The following is a 16,214-nucleotide window of genomic DNA, read 5'->3' on the forward strand; positions in this document are numbered from 1 at the left end:
CGTTTGCGAAAAGGGCGCACTTATCGAACACAGTGAAGTAAGAGCTGAGACGCCTATTCACGGTCATCTGTACCTGTGGGAACGTTTGTTGTGTCATTTGTGCGTGATAAACGCTTGGCACGTTTTAATCTGCTTTTCATTCTGTGAATGACCTTCCAAATTGTTGCTATGGCGTTCATTGCTTCGCCTTGGCGCAAAGCTGTAACTTTTTTTTTTTGAAATCCTGAACTTTATGCGAAGTCAACAAGGCTGTTGGGAAAAAAAAAGCGGAAAGCCTGTTTCACATGCAAGCGATTTTTCTCCAAGAGCGGAGTGGCAGCGGCCGCGCTAGGCCAAAACAGTTTTCTACCGCTACTACTGTTCGCTCTACTGAAATTCACCAGAGTTGCGAAAATTCGATCGAACAAGAGGCAGAGCGACTAGTGACATCGTTTGACACGTGATGCCAGTGGCCGAGTAGAGGAGTGAACGCGCGCGCTGCGGAGAACTCACTTCACAAAACTCGCCCTGACTGAGTAGCAGACGACATCCGTCCTCTCCCCGGCTCAGAAATGTCTCGCGCTGCTTTCAACGAGTTGCTCATTGCATAACTTGTGAAACGACCTCTTCTTTGCGACGTCAAGATGTAGGATTTCCGCAAAAAGCATAACAGTATTCTTTGGGAAAAAATTGCCGAGCTCTTTAGGAATTTGCATATTTGTGTAAAGTAAAAGTCGTCGCTTCAACTGGCCACGTTCACTGGAGAGTTTTCATTTTGTTGCTCTTGACGATGCTTCCACCGGAGTGACAATTGGGTGCGGTACTTTTTTTATTTGAATATTATAAGTGCTACTTTCTTTTTTTTTTGTGTTGCATACTCATCGAATGCTACTCCCACATAGAGGAGCCGCATGACACGCCGTACTTTCGTGTCGCAGTAAATGTTGCTGGTTTAATGAACGATGAATTTTGGTGATGGTGCATATATGAAAGGATCCACACGAATGAGAGAGCAAGGGTGGGTGCTACCGCAGTCGAATGTTGCTGGTTTAATGAACGATGAATTTTGGTGATGGTGCATATATGAAACGATCCACACGAATGAGAGAGCAAGGGTGGGTGCTACCGCAGTCGACTTTAGAAGTAGCATTTCACACAGGTCACTGAAAAGGAATTTTGTGATGTAACTAAACAAAGAGGGGGCGCGAAGCAAAAGTGTGTTGCGTGAAATGACGTGACACTTCGGCTTTCCTGCTCACCACCGCAGCATTTATGGACGCAAATTTCCGCTAAAGCAAGACTAGCTGCGCAGTCCCTGACGTGGGCCGCGCTTAAGTGTATATACAGCAGCCAAAAGCGGGACAACGAGCATATCCCGTATGCCATGCTACCTGCCGTTGATGAAACTCATCCCGGAGTGCTTTACTGAATCGTTGAAAAACCTAAGAGGCTTACTATTTATGGTTGAAGCATGCAAATTCGGGCGACAGAAAAAATATAGACCATTCGGAAAATCCCTACAAAGAGTGTGTTCACATGTGCCACAGGGTGACCACAAACACGGCCGAAGCTTACCACTGAGAGTTTTTATATAAAATTTTATTTTGACTCAAGCGAACTGGTACTGGGCTTAGAGAAACCTCGTTCGGCGTCCCAAAGTTAGATCGCTGAAAGAAGGAGCAATGAATCGGAGAAACATAGGAAATGCTGCGCAAAAAACGCTCGCAGTTCTTCAGCAGTCACCTAGCTGGAACAGCTGTCTAACAAAGCCATACCAGCAAACTCTTTCGTTTGCTTCTCCATGGTCAGTTATATGAGGGCGCAACAATAACCAAACGTTAGAAAGCCAGGACAAAACAAAAAAGCAACTGCATACGTTGCTTATTTGTTATAAGATTCATGTTAGGCTTAGTTCAATCAGTATACAGACGCGGAAAATTCGAGCGGCTATTGATGATGAACATCGCAGCACACGGGTGCGAAAGGAAGGACACTTGGAGGAGAGCGCGGCTTATAAATACTACTGAATACAGCGGTTAACCGGTGCCTTCCGTGAACAACACTGCCCACCAGAGCAGCGGGCGTTGCGCAACAGCAGCAGTAGCAGCGGCGCATGCGAAACGAACGCGCGTCCTCCCGCCGCTCATCGCCGCGACCACCGCCGCTCGGTCGCTCGCATGTGAAACAGGCTAAAGTATGTGCAAATCGTCAAAGACCGGATGAACATTCATCTCATCAAGACTATCTTCTCCACTATAGCTACGCCAATAAAATCATTTTGGTGTTTCGGCATTTCGATGTTTCAGTGTTTTCATCTCTGGCATTTTAATTTTTTTGTCATTTCAGCCTTCTTAATTCTCGAAGCTTGAAATTTCGGCATTATTATTGTTTAGCATTTTTATTTTGAGCGTGTTTATTGCCCCCATTATGGAGGCGGAAATGTGGTAGACCCGTGTGCTCAGATTTGGGTGCACGTTAAAGAACCCCAGGTGGTCGAAGTTCCCGGAGCCCTCCACTACGGCGTCTCTCATATTCATATGGTGGTTTTGGAACGTTAAACCCCCCATATTAATCAATCGTCAATGCCCCCGTTTAGGATGCATATATTTCTCGTGTCTGTTCATTTTTGTTTGTTTCTCGCTCTCTATACATTTCTATTTATTGGTCCTCGTATTTGTTTGTATATATTTCATTTCCTTCTTTCTTCCTCCGTACTTTTCACTTCTTTTTTTCTCTTCCTATCTACTGCCCTTACTACATATCTTCTTCTTTCTCTCTTTTTTGTTTTGCCTTTTTTTTCTCCTGCTTTCAGCCTCTCATTCTGTGGTTTTCACTCCGCCTTTCTATGCGAAGCTTTTGTTTTTTTTTCTTTCTGATCACCGCTTTGTCACAATATTCTATAGATGTCTATGCTACGAGCATAGACATCTCACAACAATGGTGCCAGTGTTGCTAAGGCTTAGCCACACTGGCACCATGGTTGTGAAAGGGAAGTTACGTCAAATCCTGGCTGCGCTTTGAGACAGAAGAACGTGTGAAGCGCCGAACCTGAATTCGCGAGAGCAGCACCGTATGCCAGATACGTCATTTTGCAAGCGACACATTGCAAAGACAATCTGTACTGAGAATGAGAGCGCAAACGATGGAAAACCAGACAATGAGAGACGCTTGCGAGGCGCTACGTGTCCGATGTGTGCGCGTTAGTTCTTCAAACAGTCGTGCTGCGTCAGCTTTGCCCGAACTCCATTAGAGTTGCAGTAGTTTTTTAATTTCCTTCGATGCGAAGTAAAATCCCGGTAGCAAACGTAGCCTTGTGCGAGCACAGCTGGACGATGTACAGCTCATGCACGTTTTCGTTACTGTCCGGCCGTGTTGCGACAGCGACAGCTGTCATTTACTTCTGCCCTGATGGAAAGTGGCCACGTCGTCTGCTAGCACACGCGGAACCATGGGACAGCACTATGCTCCATAGCCAATCTACAAGGCGTCGCGGTGGCGTGTACTGGTGTTGTGGTCGGCTCAAGCCAAACGTGCGGCACCGGTACGGCTGAGGCCTCACGAACGTACGACCCCGGAAGAGTGCAAAAAAGTGCCTCCGGTACCGCCACCGAAGATTCCATATGCTAGGCTATGCGACGTGCCTGTATAGCCGAGTGGTTGTAATAATCGCCTTCAGATAAGGGCTACGCGGAATCGAATATCGTCTCGCAAAAACTTTTCCCTCTGGAATTTAGGTCGCCCTCTACTTCTAGTTTTTCTTACTCTGTTTTCTTAGTTTTCTTTTCTTCTAGTTTTCTTACTCTACTTCTAATTTTTCTTACTCTCACCCATCAATTTTTCTGCATTCTGCGCTAGAAAATTCAGCGTACGGGTTCCAGGAGCGAAGCAGACGGATACGACAAAAATAATGTGAAAAGAGCACATGCAGGTTCATGACGATAATAGTTTTTCCTTTTCAAAGTAGTAACGCGTCGCTTAAACAGCTCCTCTGTTAAAAGTTAATGGGTGGGCATCACATTTTATCGTGAAGAGGGCACTTTTCACTTTCGCGTGTTAGGGCATGCAAGGTATGAAAACGAGTCATATCTACAGGTGGCGGAACGGTCTACTGCGCCAATGCGCCGACAGCGCCCAAGTGGCGACCTGCAGCCACCGCTTACAAGATATTGTAGCAACCATCAATAAACGTGTTATGAGAAATACTCCATAGAACTGACCAACGGTGTATTGAAAGACGTTGGACCTTCGTTTATACTGTTTACCAACAATATTATCGAATAATGGCTACCGATAACCTTTAGAGATTTCAAAAATAATGCTCCATAGACATTGAATCAACTTGCTGAAGACGGTATAGGAAAGGCTCTCTAGCACTGTATCGGCCATCTTCGAACAGAATGGCCAACAATCTATCGACCATCGCTCACCAATAACCACTAAAAATTTCCTTAATAGCGTTCAATATACAATAATTGAACGTAATTAAGACACCATAAAAAAAGGTTTCCCACCATTGTTTCGACCATGCACGAACCATTTACCCAACAATCTATCGACTATTCACCACCGATAATCAAAAGAAATCTTTTTATTAACGTTCAAGAGACGCTCGAAGAAGGATAAATAAATTTTACTAAGCTGTTTGGCAAGCATACTATATACCTGTTAACAATATTCTTCTACTATTGGTTACTGCATTGTTATTGACTTGTCTTGCCTAATGAGGATTATTGTTACTTTGGACAATGGTCGAATGCAAAGGCAGGCATTCATACGCTCAATAGTTCAGTCACCTTTGTTTGCATCAAAGGATTTTACCTTCAATTGGCCTCTCAGAGCGTAGCGTAAAAGCTTCAGTAAAGTGCACAAAAGCTTCTTACATGGTATTGTTTAAATGCACCACATTCTTGACCTTGTGTTAGAGACAAAAATTATGGTGGGGCCACATAAAAAATGAAATAAAATGCCTCTGCTTCTACCACCGAAGTATAACAGGCCTACAACAATTAAAAGGAAATGAATAGATTTTAGGCCAATAAACCATTTTGTTGAAGTGAAAAAAAAAGTGGAAAAAATCTTACTGACTAGCGCCACCCCAGCCACGGAAACGGAGCCAGCCAGCGCGGATTTATTCCTTGAACTGTTACAAGCATTTACGACGCTCTTGACTGACACAGGTTGATTTGTTTGTAGTTCTTGCTCCACCAAGGGGGCTCCATGCCCTTTTGCTCTTCATCAGTGCTCCAGGAACTGGTTCTGTCGTGGTTTGGCAGTCCTGGCTACTGCAGCTTGATTTTCTCTTTTCTCGCTCCTTGCTGCGGAGTCTTCATGCCAATTCGATCTCTTTTACTTGTCTCTTAAGTGGCCCTGTTGACAAAAAGAATGTAATAAACTCTCGAGCAGAGGCGGTAGAAAATCGCCTCCAGCCCCCCCTCCTCGATTTTTCCTTTTCTCTCTGCCCTCGCCTTTGTCCCTCCCTTTCTTGCCCTCCCGTTGTTGTTGGGTTCTCATTGTTTTGCCGTAATATTTTTTCAAGATATTTTTGCTTCTGTCCTAATGTATTCGTTTTCCTATTGAGGTTAAAGAGATATAACTGTGCGTTGAAACTTTTAGGAACATGGTTGGGTATCCTCCTATTGCTCGTGTTTATTTTGTAGAAATAAATTGATTCTTCCTAATATGTACACCCAAACTGCGGATTTTAGGCGGCAAGAGTCAAGGCAATGTTATCAAACTGCAGAGACTTTTCTGGGTCTTTTGTTTTCTTTATAATATGAAGTGGTTATGGAACCTATTTCAAATTTTCGGTTTCCTCGTTCCCGCTTCCGCATGAGAGATCAAATGGTAAGACTTTGAAATATGGTGCTCTTAGAGAAGATATGCGAGAGGCGTATTGACTGGCAAAAAAAAAAGAAAAAAAAAAGATGGTCGCAGGGAAAGGGGGTTTGCTTTTCCTCAACTCTCCCTCAATCCAATCTATAGGACCTCCTTGATCCGTTCTTAAAATATGCCAGCGGAGGGTGACTGCGCACTGCCACCCAATGGTGACAGGGTGGATATTCTAGGCTTAAGTAGGAATCAGGAATGCGCTGACACAGGAGAAAACTCCGTCTCACCGGGCCATTCTTCTGGTAGCATCGGTTGTGGATTGACGTACGTGTTTCAGAACTTGCCTTGTTATGGCTTTTTTCTGGTAGGCGTTAACCTTTATTTCGATATTGCATAGGTCTGGGATCCACTATGTGGACTGAAAGTCCCAGATCGACCATCAACCCCGCTTATTTGTAAGGTGACAGCTTGGGTCCGTGATCAAAGAGGTGGGCCCTCAGGGTCCAATCTACCAACAACCCGAATAAGGCGTAGGACTGTTGTCATCGTCTGATTCCTCCTTCAATGGTTGAACTGCTGGACCATCTGGTGCAAAATTGACCCCTCCCGACGATGAAATTGACCGATGGATGACCCTTTTAACGTGCTTTATAAGTGAATTTCATCCAACTAATCCTCTTGAGCACTACTTGTCCTTTTTATATTTGTAAAACATATCATTATTAATTTTGACTATTTCTTTTAGCATTTTCATACTCTCCTAGTAGTAGCAGGTGTGAAAGTTAAATGGCAAAATACGACACGTTTCATTCAATTGCTCATTTCAATTTCGTTTCATTTCGAGTCTACTAAATTGGCAATTTTACGGCATAGCAGCGCAGCAGGACACTGTAGTAAAATCCTTGGTTCAGGCTGGTTAAATGCATTGGAATGCGTGTGTTCGTTCCTCGAAGTTTAAAATGTTCAGTTCACGTTGAAGCTAGTTCAAAGACATATTCGCACACGCTAAGAGAATACACATGTAATACATCTTTAAGCTCAGACAAACATGGGCACACTCCAGCGATTACATTACATGTAAATGTGCCAGCTTGTGTTGTTTTTGCAGCCTGTTTATTCTTTTGCAACCCTGTTCCTCCTCTGCAAGAAGAAAATTACGCATAAAAACAACAAAAAAACAGGTCAATGAGACAACAAGAATGCGGTGCAATGACCTCTCGTGCGAATTCTTTCACCGGAAATTCTTGATAAAGTTGTTCGGATCCATCCATAACGCTATTTCGAGTGAGTCATGTATGTCATGCAGATATTACCGGGTTAAAGGCACTGGTAACACGTGTTTTAAGAACAAGATTCAAAGTAGAGCACCCATTATGTGAGATATTGGCATCAAACAGCTGTGACACCATGACTCAGAAAGGTAATATTATGCTAGCAGACACATGTGGCAACACACTGAGGCTCATCGAGACTCTGGTCAAGCTGTGCATCTGTGTTGGTTGGTCTCAGCAATAAGTTGGCGAGTTTGATTTCAAGTGAATGCCGTGGAGAAAAAAAAACGTCACTTCAAGTTCGAGGGGAAAATTTTTGGCGAGTCTGAATCGGAGCAAGTGCCCAGAGCAAAATATATCTTTCGAGCGAGTCTAAGCAAGCTCCAATAGTCTGGCTGGCTTCTCAATCTACGTTTATCTTTATATTTGTTGCTAAATTGCTGCTGTGCATATTGTTTATGCTTTAAGTACTCCTTAACGTTGACCTTCTATTGTGACAATAAACATTTTTTGCATTTGGTGTCCTTTTAGTTCAAGGAGCACAAGTCTAACTGTAGGTTAGGAGAGGCAAGCATAATTCACCCTTCAATTATATTGCATATTGCAGTGGGTCTTTGTGAAATGTTAAGTAAAAATATTTGTCAGTAATGGATTCAACAATGACGCTCTGGGTACAGCTTGTTCTTCAGCACCGAGCTGGCTGTAGCCTTATGCTGTGTCTGCTTTTATCATTGAGTAAGCTATGAACATGAATACTTCTAGTAAACTCATAAGTGTGCCTCACAAAAGCAGCAAGCATCATAAACAATAATTGCTACTGCTTTCTCACTTATGGTTACTGCTAAAACATGAATACCTTTTTGTTATATTTGGCACTGTTCTCCTTTTTGGAATAGAGCCTGGTCCAGAAAGAGAAATGTCCATGTTTATGTATCAATCACTCGTCACTGTAACTGCCACTGTGACGTGCACTCCTAGACTGCTAAGAACGTCATTTGTTATTTTGAGTTAGCTTATTCTCCGCCTGGCATAAAATGATTCAACTTTTTTAGAGTTTTGAAAGACACAGTGAGTAACTCTGCTTCCTGTTATGGTACGAGTAAAAAGCAAAGTGCCCTCCACTGCGGGTGATGCAGACAGTAGCGTAAACCAGTGCCAGAACAGCTAGAAGGCAAGTGAGAATGTTTCTTTTTGTCACGCTTGTTGTTTATTCGTGTGTCTCGGCTGTCCATGCCAAAGAAAAGAGAAAGCACAATGTTTTTATTAAGATCATATCTGAAAACTGTACTTGCGCATAAATGCTATTGGCAGCTGCTTCACCTGTTCTTTTGTTATTTTTTAGGTCATGCACTACAAAGGTGCTCCCCTGAAGAATCCCTGGGGCTTCATAGATGACACGAGACGACAAATTTGTCGGCCATCTAAGCTCCAGCAGGAGCAGTACTCTGGGCACAAGCGCTTCCATTGCCAGAAGTATCAGGCTGTTATGTGCGCCAATGGCATTATTTGCCAGCTAGCTAGCCCAATCAGGGAACGGCGTCATGATGCTGGTAAGTGCTGCGAGTAAGATTTGCCTTTACAGAAACTCTGCTTGTAGCTGGTAAATGGCAAATTGTCGTGTCACAAACTTACCTAGGTCACAGCTCACGTGCTAAGATCCTAGCTGAACAGTGAGCTTTTGGTGTAGTGTTATTGTTATTTGTCCAGGGCAGTATAATGTCAGCATAGTGAGATCAAATTTTTGACTTGCAGAGTGCAGGCAGCTATCCTGTGAATAGATATGGCTAAGATCACTGTTAGTGCATGAGGAAGCCTCTGTACACAAGCACATAGAACACAGTTTCAGTTTTAGGACAGTCGCTGAAGGAAGCAACCACAGTAGGTAGGTAGTTGCGATCGCCACCACTCCCCATGCATTGAGAATAAATTACTAATAATATACCACTCACTTGACTTAGTTCTGAGAAATCTTTTTCAACAATATCGATAAATAAGTCGCCTCATCTGAAAGCCATCTTAATGTTCGACCGTAAGGCTGAGTGCAACTCCGTGATTTCTTAGTGTACGTGTGTGACCACTGCTTCACAGTCACCTTAAAATAATTGCATTCATGCAAAAACACGTGATGCCGATTGGTCAGTGACATTCCAAAGAGTGTTCATGCACACAGTTGCATGAAGTAAAACTTGCTGAGAAGGAAAGCTACTTGATCTTGCATAATCTTTTTCAACCAAATAATCTGTATATATAGTGAATACCAAGATCTTTTTCAACCAATTGATCTGTAAATACAGTGACTACCAACAATATAAGCGAGGATGCCATTCCGGCCACCAAAGTTTTTGTTTCACCGTACACCAAATTTAGCAATAGTGTGAAAACAGACTTCTCCACTGTGGAATACAGTCGGGAGGTGAATGTTGTCATTTCAACACTAACTCAACAATACAGGCCACATACAGGTACTATGTTAGCATCAACATTGTTCACTCCACTTGCGCTTAATACTGTGAAACCATTGTTTGGTACTTAAAAAGTTCTTTCCCATTATTTTCTTATAGGGTCTACGGTAGTGCAATTAAATATTCTGATGATTACAGTGCAAGCTAAACATTTCTTTGTTACATGCCATGCAAATAGTCCCACGTAGTAATTTAACACCTGCCACCCAATAATGTAATCAACTGCACTGTATACTGTTTTTTAAATGCAAGTTAAACACAATAACTTCGATCTGGTAAATTCAACTTCCCAAATTGCTTCAAGATCCTACAATGGGAAAAATTTCCTCCTGTCTTAGAGCTGGCTTCTAGCAAACTTTGTCACTCGCAGCCATGTGTAATGAACTTCCCGACTTTTCACGTTTTTAGCTGAAATATTATTTGTTTTGCAAGAAAGTTGTCAGATTAGCTTAAATGGCATAGAGTGTCAAATGCAGGTATGCAGCATGTCTGGGAAGAAGACACGGTGTAGAGCCGGCATGGCATTCTCTGCCATTCTTTACAACCATGTTGCAACAAATGGCCACAAAAACTACTGTTGACGCTGAACCTTGTGTTAATGCTGTGCACTGACACTCATGCATCGCCCAGTTCTGGCATAAGAAAACGTGTGACACCTTTTGTTTTGTTGCAGGCATCCTGAAAGACACCAGGCTCTACGAAAATATTGTCAAGGTTGCCAGAGGTAACAAATATGTGATTCATGGAGACCCGGTCTACCCATTAAAGCCTCTGCTCCTGAAGCCTTATGGAGGCGCCCGCTTGCAGCTCTACCAGCCACACTTCAACAAGTGCATGAGCACTGTACGGCAGGCTGTTGAGTTGGGCATTGGCAAAGTGGCTGCAGACTTTGCATTTGTGGACTTTCACAAGAACTTGAAAGGGACGCATCAGAGAGTGAGAAGGATGTATAAGGTTGCTACACTTCTCACCAACTGCCGCAGCTGCCTGTACGACAGCCAGGAGTCTATGTACTTCGGCCTTGAGCCACCCTCACTAAATGACTATTTTCATTTATATGATGCAATCTCATGATGTCTTTTTATTTCTTTTCAATTTACTGTATTATTTTTTCTTTATTTACAAGAACATTTGATTCATGCAGAAAGTCTAGTGTCGAATGATGTTATGGTTTTGTATTCAAGGGTGTGCCATAATGCGACAGTGATAAATTTATATGTGGGGCTTCACGTCCCAAAACCACCATATGATTATGAGATACGCCATAGTAGGTGGCTCCGGAAATATCGACCACCTGGGGTTCTTTAACGTGCAACCAAATCTGAGCACACGGGCCTACAACATTTCCGCCTCCATCGGAAATGCAGCCGCCGCAGCCGGGATTTGAACCCGCGACTTGCGGGTCAGCAGCCGAGTACCTTAGCCACTAAACCACAACGGGGGGGTGTGATACGACTGGGGAGGACAGTGAAGGAAAAACTGGCACTTGCGTGTAGAAGCAAAAAGAATTAATAAATGAAATCCACCTGGAGAAAACCATGGCTATAGTTCTGAAGCATGAGAAGAGAAGGAAACAAATTAAACTGAAAAAAGAAGAACTTGATGTAGGGAAGCAGCAAGATAGACAGGCCATGCGTCTCAGTTATTGGGTTTTCTGACATGAGCCAACGTGTCTATCGTAGTCTACCAGAGACCTGAGCGCCTGTTGTTCTTGGCTGTGGGTTGCTGATGTGCTGCTGCTGCTGAGAAAATGTTCATGTACCCTTGGACAAGTGTAAGCAGTCGAGCTCTGTGCCAGAGCTAAGATTCTGCTGGAGTCCAGCTGAATCTATTAGCCACGAGATCGAGCAAGGTCGTCGCCTGGTGGATTGCTCCTTGCGTCGTCTGCTAGACACGTCATGCTTCTATGTGTGCGTACGTCTTGCACATTTCCAAAGTGTGGTTTTTCCAGTCATGTCAGCGGGAGTGTAACTGTTTTTACCAATGCCTATAATCACGTACGAGAGCATTTGGTCTTTCGGATGCTAATGCGTTGTAATAAGATCAGCGATTCCAACTTTTGAAAGTGCCGTTTATTGTCGTTGTAGCCTCCAATCACCAGAGTAATTTCAGAGTGGGTGCCGCTTTCTATTTAAAGCATATTGCGAAATGCTCTGGGCATCCTCCCAAACATGAGGACTATTAAATAGTGTATAAGTACAGCGTGTTATAGAGACTCGGTAGCAAAAAAAAAACAGGCTCTAGGCCATACTTTTGGGGGCTGTTAGTAGGTGTACAGCTACAGCACTGTAGTTTATTGATCAAGCTAGGACCCTTAGTTGTGTATATCTGGCCGTGGTACCGCTACATAGGAATGGTACTACCACATAAACAATGACACATCGGTACTTAAACTGTACTAAAAACAAAGTTACCGCGTGCAACCGTGTGCTTAAAATTAAAAACGCTTTAAGGAAGCCAGACCTTGGAAACAATTCAAACGACATGCCTCATATATATAGCCGTGTAGCCTAATTGAAAATTTTATCTTTGTTACATTGTCTTCAGCGTTTATGTGGCATTGTTAGTGACTGACTGTAGGCAGTGGTAATTTTTGTCAGAAAAAATATGCTTGTCTCATTATTCAAGCTTTTGTTGTAGCACTGTCGTGCACGTAATCCATCGATGATAGCTTTCTGCTGAACTCTTATATAAGATTTTTATATTTTTACTGGTGCACGAACATGTGCGTACATGTAGTAAATACAGTATAGTGTCAGCCCCTGAGTTCCTGAACGAAGCGTGGCTGCTGAGTATGTGTATATTAACCACTAAGCGCCTATCCACACTTGCGCGGGTGCGGTGCTGGCTCCTATAGCCTGATCCCTGGGAGGTTGCCTGATATGACAAATCCTCGAGCCGCTAGACACCAATGGCTACGGTAGCCTTTATTGGCTGCTGTGCTTCGCTTTAAGGCATCTTCTTCATCATTGACATTGGTGAGATCAGCTCCTGTGTCATCCCTTCTCTCCGCACATAACAGTATGTTAGGAACAGAGTAGTGCACAACTGTCTGAAATTAGGCATTGTTGCGATCACAGTAATTAGGCGCTTAAAACAAGCTTTTGTAATGAGTTGGGGAATCGGACAACCCACACGTTACGCTATTCGCATTGTGTGACGCCTGGCTGTTTTTTTGCTGAATTATAAAAAGCTTTATGACTCATAATGACGTGATTCCTTTTCCAATATTAAGCCTGCTTAAGGCAAGTCTGCGAACAAGTCCTAAGCACCGGCGTGGCTCAGTGGTGGAATACTGGGCTGGCGTGCAGCGAACCCGCGTTTGAGCCCCACTGTGTCCTTGTGATCTCGTAGCAGCTTTCACTGTAAAAGGTGGAAAAAATAATGTTTCAGTAAAGCCATATAATTATCAACCGACAAGCCGACAAGCCGACAGCATTCTGAAAAACGATGACTTGATTAGTTTCATTTACGTCGCAAAGGGTAGCAAACTATTGTGCATGAGGAACTCTCTGGAATTTTCTATCACCAAAATACGCACAAAATCTTCCAAACTCTTCGTCGAAAAGAGATCCAACACTGACAGCCCATTCAGTTCTTTGAGAAAAAAACTGGCTAACTGAATGCTGCCAAGAACCCTGCTCATTAACTATTGTTCTCAAAGAAACTTCAGGCTTGCGTGTCTTTGCAGTGAGAAATAGTTTGCGTGCTTACTTTTGCATGTAGTAATATATATATGCCAACCGAAGCAGTTCAAGGTTTTTGCACGTGTTACCCGCTTTAGTTTTTAGGTGAACGGCACTGCTTTTTACAGAAGTAAAAATATAAAAAATTGCCTTTTCTGCCTTCTCAGCATACGCCCTCACGCCTACAACAACAAACACGCCCAATTTATCTGCTTGAAGAAGGCAATCAATGGTCATTGTCTATGGAATACTTTACCACCAGACTGCCGCCAGAGCAAGGATTACACAGACCAGGTCGTGGAGTCTATGAAGAACACGTGGCGGGCTCTATAAAATATTGCTGTCTTGTCGGAATTCTCATGTAGCCCATACGGGCCGTTCAGTGAACGACCAAGCAATGGAACATGAGCTTCCACATAGAAATAACGGGAATACACATTTACCGGCGCAATGTCCAGCTTGCACGTGCTCACCGACTTTCAAAGAGATTAAGATTACTGGCAGGAGCACGCGGACTGGTAGAAACTTTTTAAATTTCTGCAAGAGGCAACGCTTGTGTTAGCGGCCCGTCGATTTTCTTATCAAGTGAGCGTAAGTTTCTCCGTGGTTTTTTGTAAGCTGTTTGATAATTGACTATGTGACCATGTGCATGTGACTACGTTTTTTCGGAAGTATATATTTGAAAGTTGACGAATAATAAAGCTCAATTCAAAGGCCCCACCGCAGTGGTCTAGTGGCTAAGGTACTCGGCATGATACGCAGGTCGTGGGATTGAATCCCGGTTGCGGCGGCTGCATTTTCGATTGAGGCGAAACTGTTGTAGGCCTTTGCGCTCAGATTTGGGTGGACGTTAAAGAATTCTAGGTGGTCATAATTTCCGAAGCCCTCCATTTCGCCGTCAATAATAACCGTGAGGTGGTTTTTAGACCTTAAATGCCACATATCCAAATTCAGTTGAAAGATCGCGCTTGTCCCTGTCCAATGTTCTGTGTCATTGTCTTCCATCAGCGCACACCAGGCTATCTTGAAAAATAACTTTCAACTTGCTTTTGTTCAGCTGCCAGCTTGCACTTACTATGTGATGCCAACAGACAAGAAACAAGTGTTCCTTTGCCGTAATGGCATCTGGGGGTGCTGAATGATGCTCCCATCCCTACCGTACAAAGTGAAAGAAGGGATGACAAATGCCATAGCTCTGTAATAGAGGATTGGACTCATCATTCGAAGGTCACACATTGCTTGCTTTCAATTAGAGTATTTCTTTCTTAGTCCGCATGTGGTAATTGACTTGTCAAAATTGCGTCACTTGTTGTACCTGAAAAAAACAATGGGGGACCATTAGGCTTAACAAATAAAAGCTGTAAGTGATAGCGGTACTCTGTTCTTACTGCGTATTTTAAACACTAAGTGTATAAAATGTCTTCAAACTTGCTAAATACCCACTACGTGGCCTTAAGGGCGCAGTAACGTGTGTGCCTTTTGAGTGGGTGACTGGCTTCAAACTATGAAGACCTTACGGTAATCCTAGATTCTGATCCTGAATAGCAATGTACGCTTCTACCACGCATCAATAGGACAATTTGTCATGTATTTTGAAGCATGTACACAGGTCGCGTGCGTTTCTAAAACATGAAATTTACTTTGGCTGCATTTATTTTACATGAAATTACTTTCACTGTATTCGCAAGAAACACGTGGCTGTATGGTAGAGCACCCGCTTACAATGCAAACGACGTGGGTTTCATGCTCCACTTAGATAGAGAATAATTTATTTAATTTATTTGCATTATCTAAATTTTTCATTCACGAGAATGTTATTTTTTTGCTCACGACGAATGACTTCGACATTTATGCGAAACAAGCTCTCAAACCCTATCACGTTAAATAGTGTATCTGTGACAAACTACAGATGCAGAGAGGACTTTGGCAGGCGTATATGAGATGTCTCTTGCCTCTGTTATCTTTCTTTTTTTTCTTTTTCAACTACTACCAGAGTACTGTTGCTACGTCTACTACAACTAAGACTACTAAGAATACTAAGACTACTACTACTAGAAAGACGCAAACAAAAGCGCCGTACTGCAACAGAAGATTTATTCGCGAATGACCTGTTTTATATACGAGAACACATATATGCGCATTGACAGCAGTGACAACTATGAAGACTACAAAAACAACGAAACACACTCAAATAAGAGCCACAAAACCACGTTTTGTGATAAGATGTTGCAAAAGAAAGAATATATGGGTATATCTGATATATTGACGTGAATATTTAGAGTATGAGATCGAAGGGCAACTCACACAATCATCTTTTCAATTACTTTGATTCTTTCTCTCTTTTCTTGGTTGGGTTTCCTGCGCGCAACAGTACAAACTTCTTTAAAATGGGAGCACGGCCCCAATCCTGACAATGGAAAACCAAGTGTCGAGCTCCTTTAGCCGACACGTTATGGTTGTGTTCTGTTATAGTGTGTTTAGGCGCCTACCAGGTTTACCAATGTAGACCTTGTTACAGGTCAAAGGTATCTTGGAGATCAGCTCTCCTTCCAAGCATGACACGTAGGGATACAGTGCATGATTTCACATGATTGCGTGTGCTTCTTAAAACCAATCACCTTTTTGCGCATGCATGAAAGATATTTCTGAGGGACTAGTTGCGCTTTAAAGGTGCAAACTTTTCCGTTTTAGAACTCATTTGTTGCACACCAGCAGACAACGAAGAAGAAGCTTTAGTGGCCTGCTGTCTCCGCAGCTAGCGCCAAGAAGTGCGTGCTGGACTAGCATCATGATGGAGAACGTTTAGTAATCCATTCTAGTCATTGAAAGCATTGGTTGGGTGTGTCTCGCGGTTCCTTCTTTCTTGTGATGCCATATACTTATCGAAGGCCGGTGTTCTGCGACTAATTGGTACCTAAACCCAAGGGACAAGGAGTGGCTCCACACGGCGTGGACAACAAGCGACGGCAGAGTTGAATTTCTACTAG

General features: G+C 43.1%; 1 protein-coding gene and 1 long non-coding RNA gene across 3 annotated transcripts in view; one reads left to right on the plus strand and one right to left on the minus strand.

Moving 5' to 3' along the window:
- The window catches only part of LOC119161700 (uncharacterized), a 49,114-nt gene extending 34,511 nt beyond the window's left edge, over positions 1-14,603 (plus strand). For both annotated transcript variants that reach the window (XM_075880482.1, XM_075880483.1), the window contains 2 exons: positions 8,422-8,629; positions 10,215-14,603. In XM_075880482.1, the coding sequence (XP_075736597.1) occupies positions 8,422-8,629; positions 10,215-10,615 (609 nt within the window). In that variant the 3' untranslated portion in view covers positions 10,616-14,603. The remainder of the gene's footprint in view (positions 1-8,421; positions 8,630-10,214) is intronic.
- Positions 5,055-16,214, minus strand: part of LOC142776581 (uncharacterized) — a 50,316-nt gene continuing 39,156 nt past the window's right edge. Inside the window, exons 3-4 of the long non-coding RNA XR_012887648.1 lie at positions 8,712-8,847; positions 5,055-5,346 (exon numbers count right to left, since the gene is read on the minus strand). This is a non-coding gene — a long non-coding RNA (uncharacterized LOC142776581). The remainder of the gene's footprint in view (positions 5,347-8,711; positions 8,848-16,214) is intronic.

Source organism: Rhipicephalus microplus, chromosome X (assembly GCF_043290135.1).
Source record: "Rhipicephalus microplus isolate Deutch F79 chromosome X, USDA_Rmic, whole genome shotgun sequence".
NCBI classification, from domain to species: Eukaryota; Metazoa; Arthropoda; class Arachnida; order Ixodida; family Ixodidae; genus Rhipicephalus; species Rhipicephalus microplus.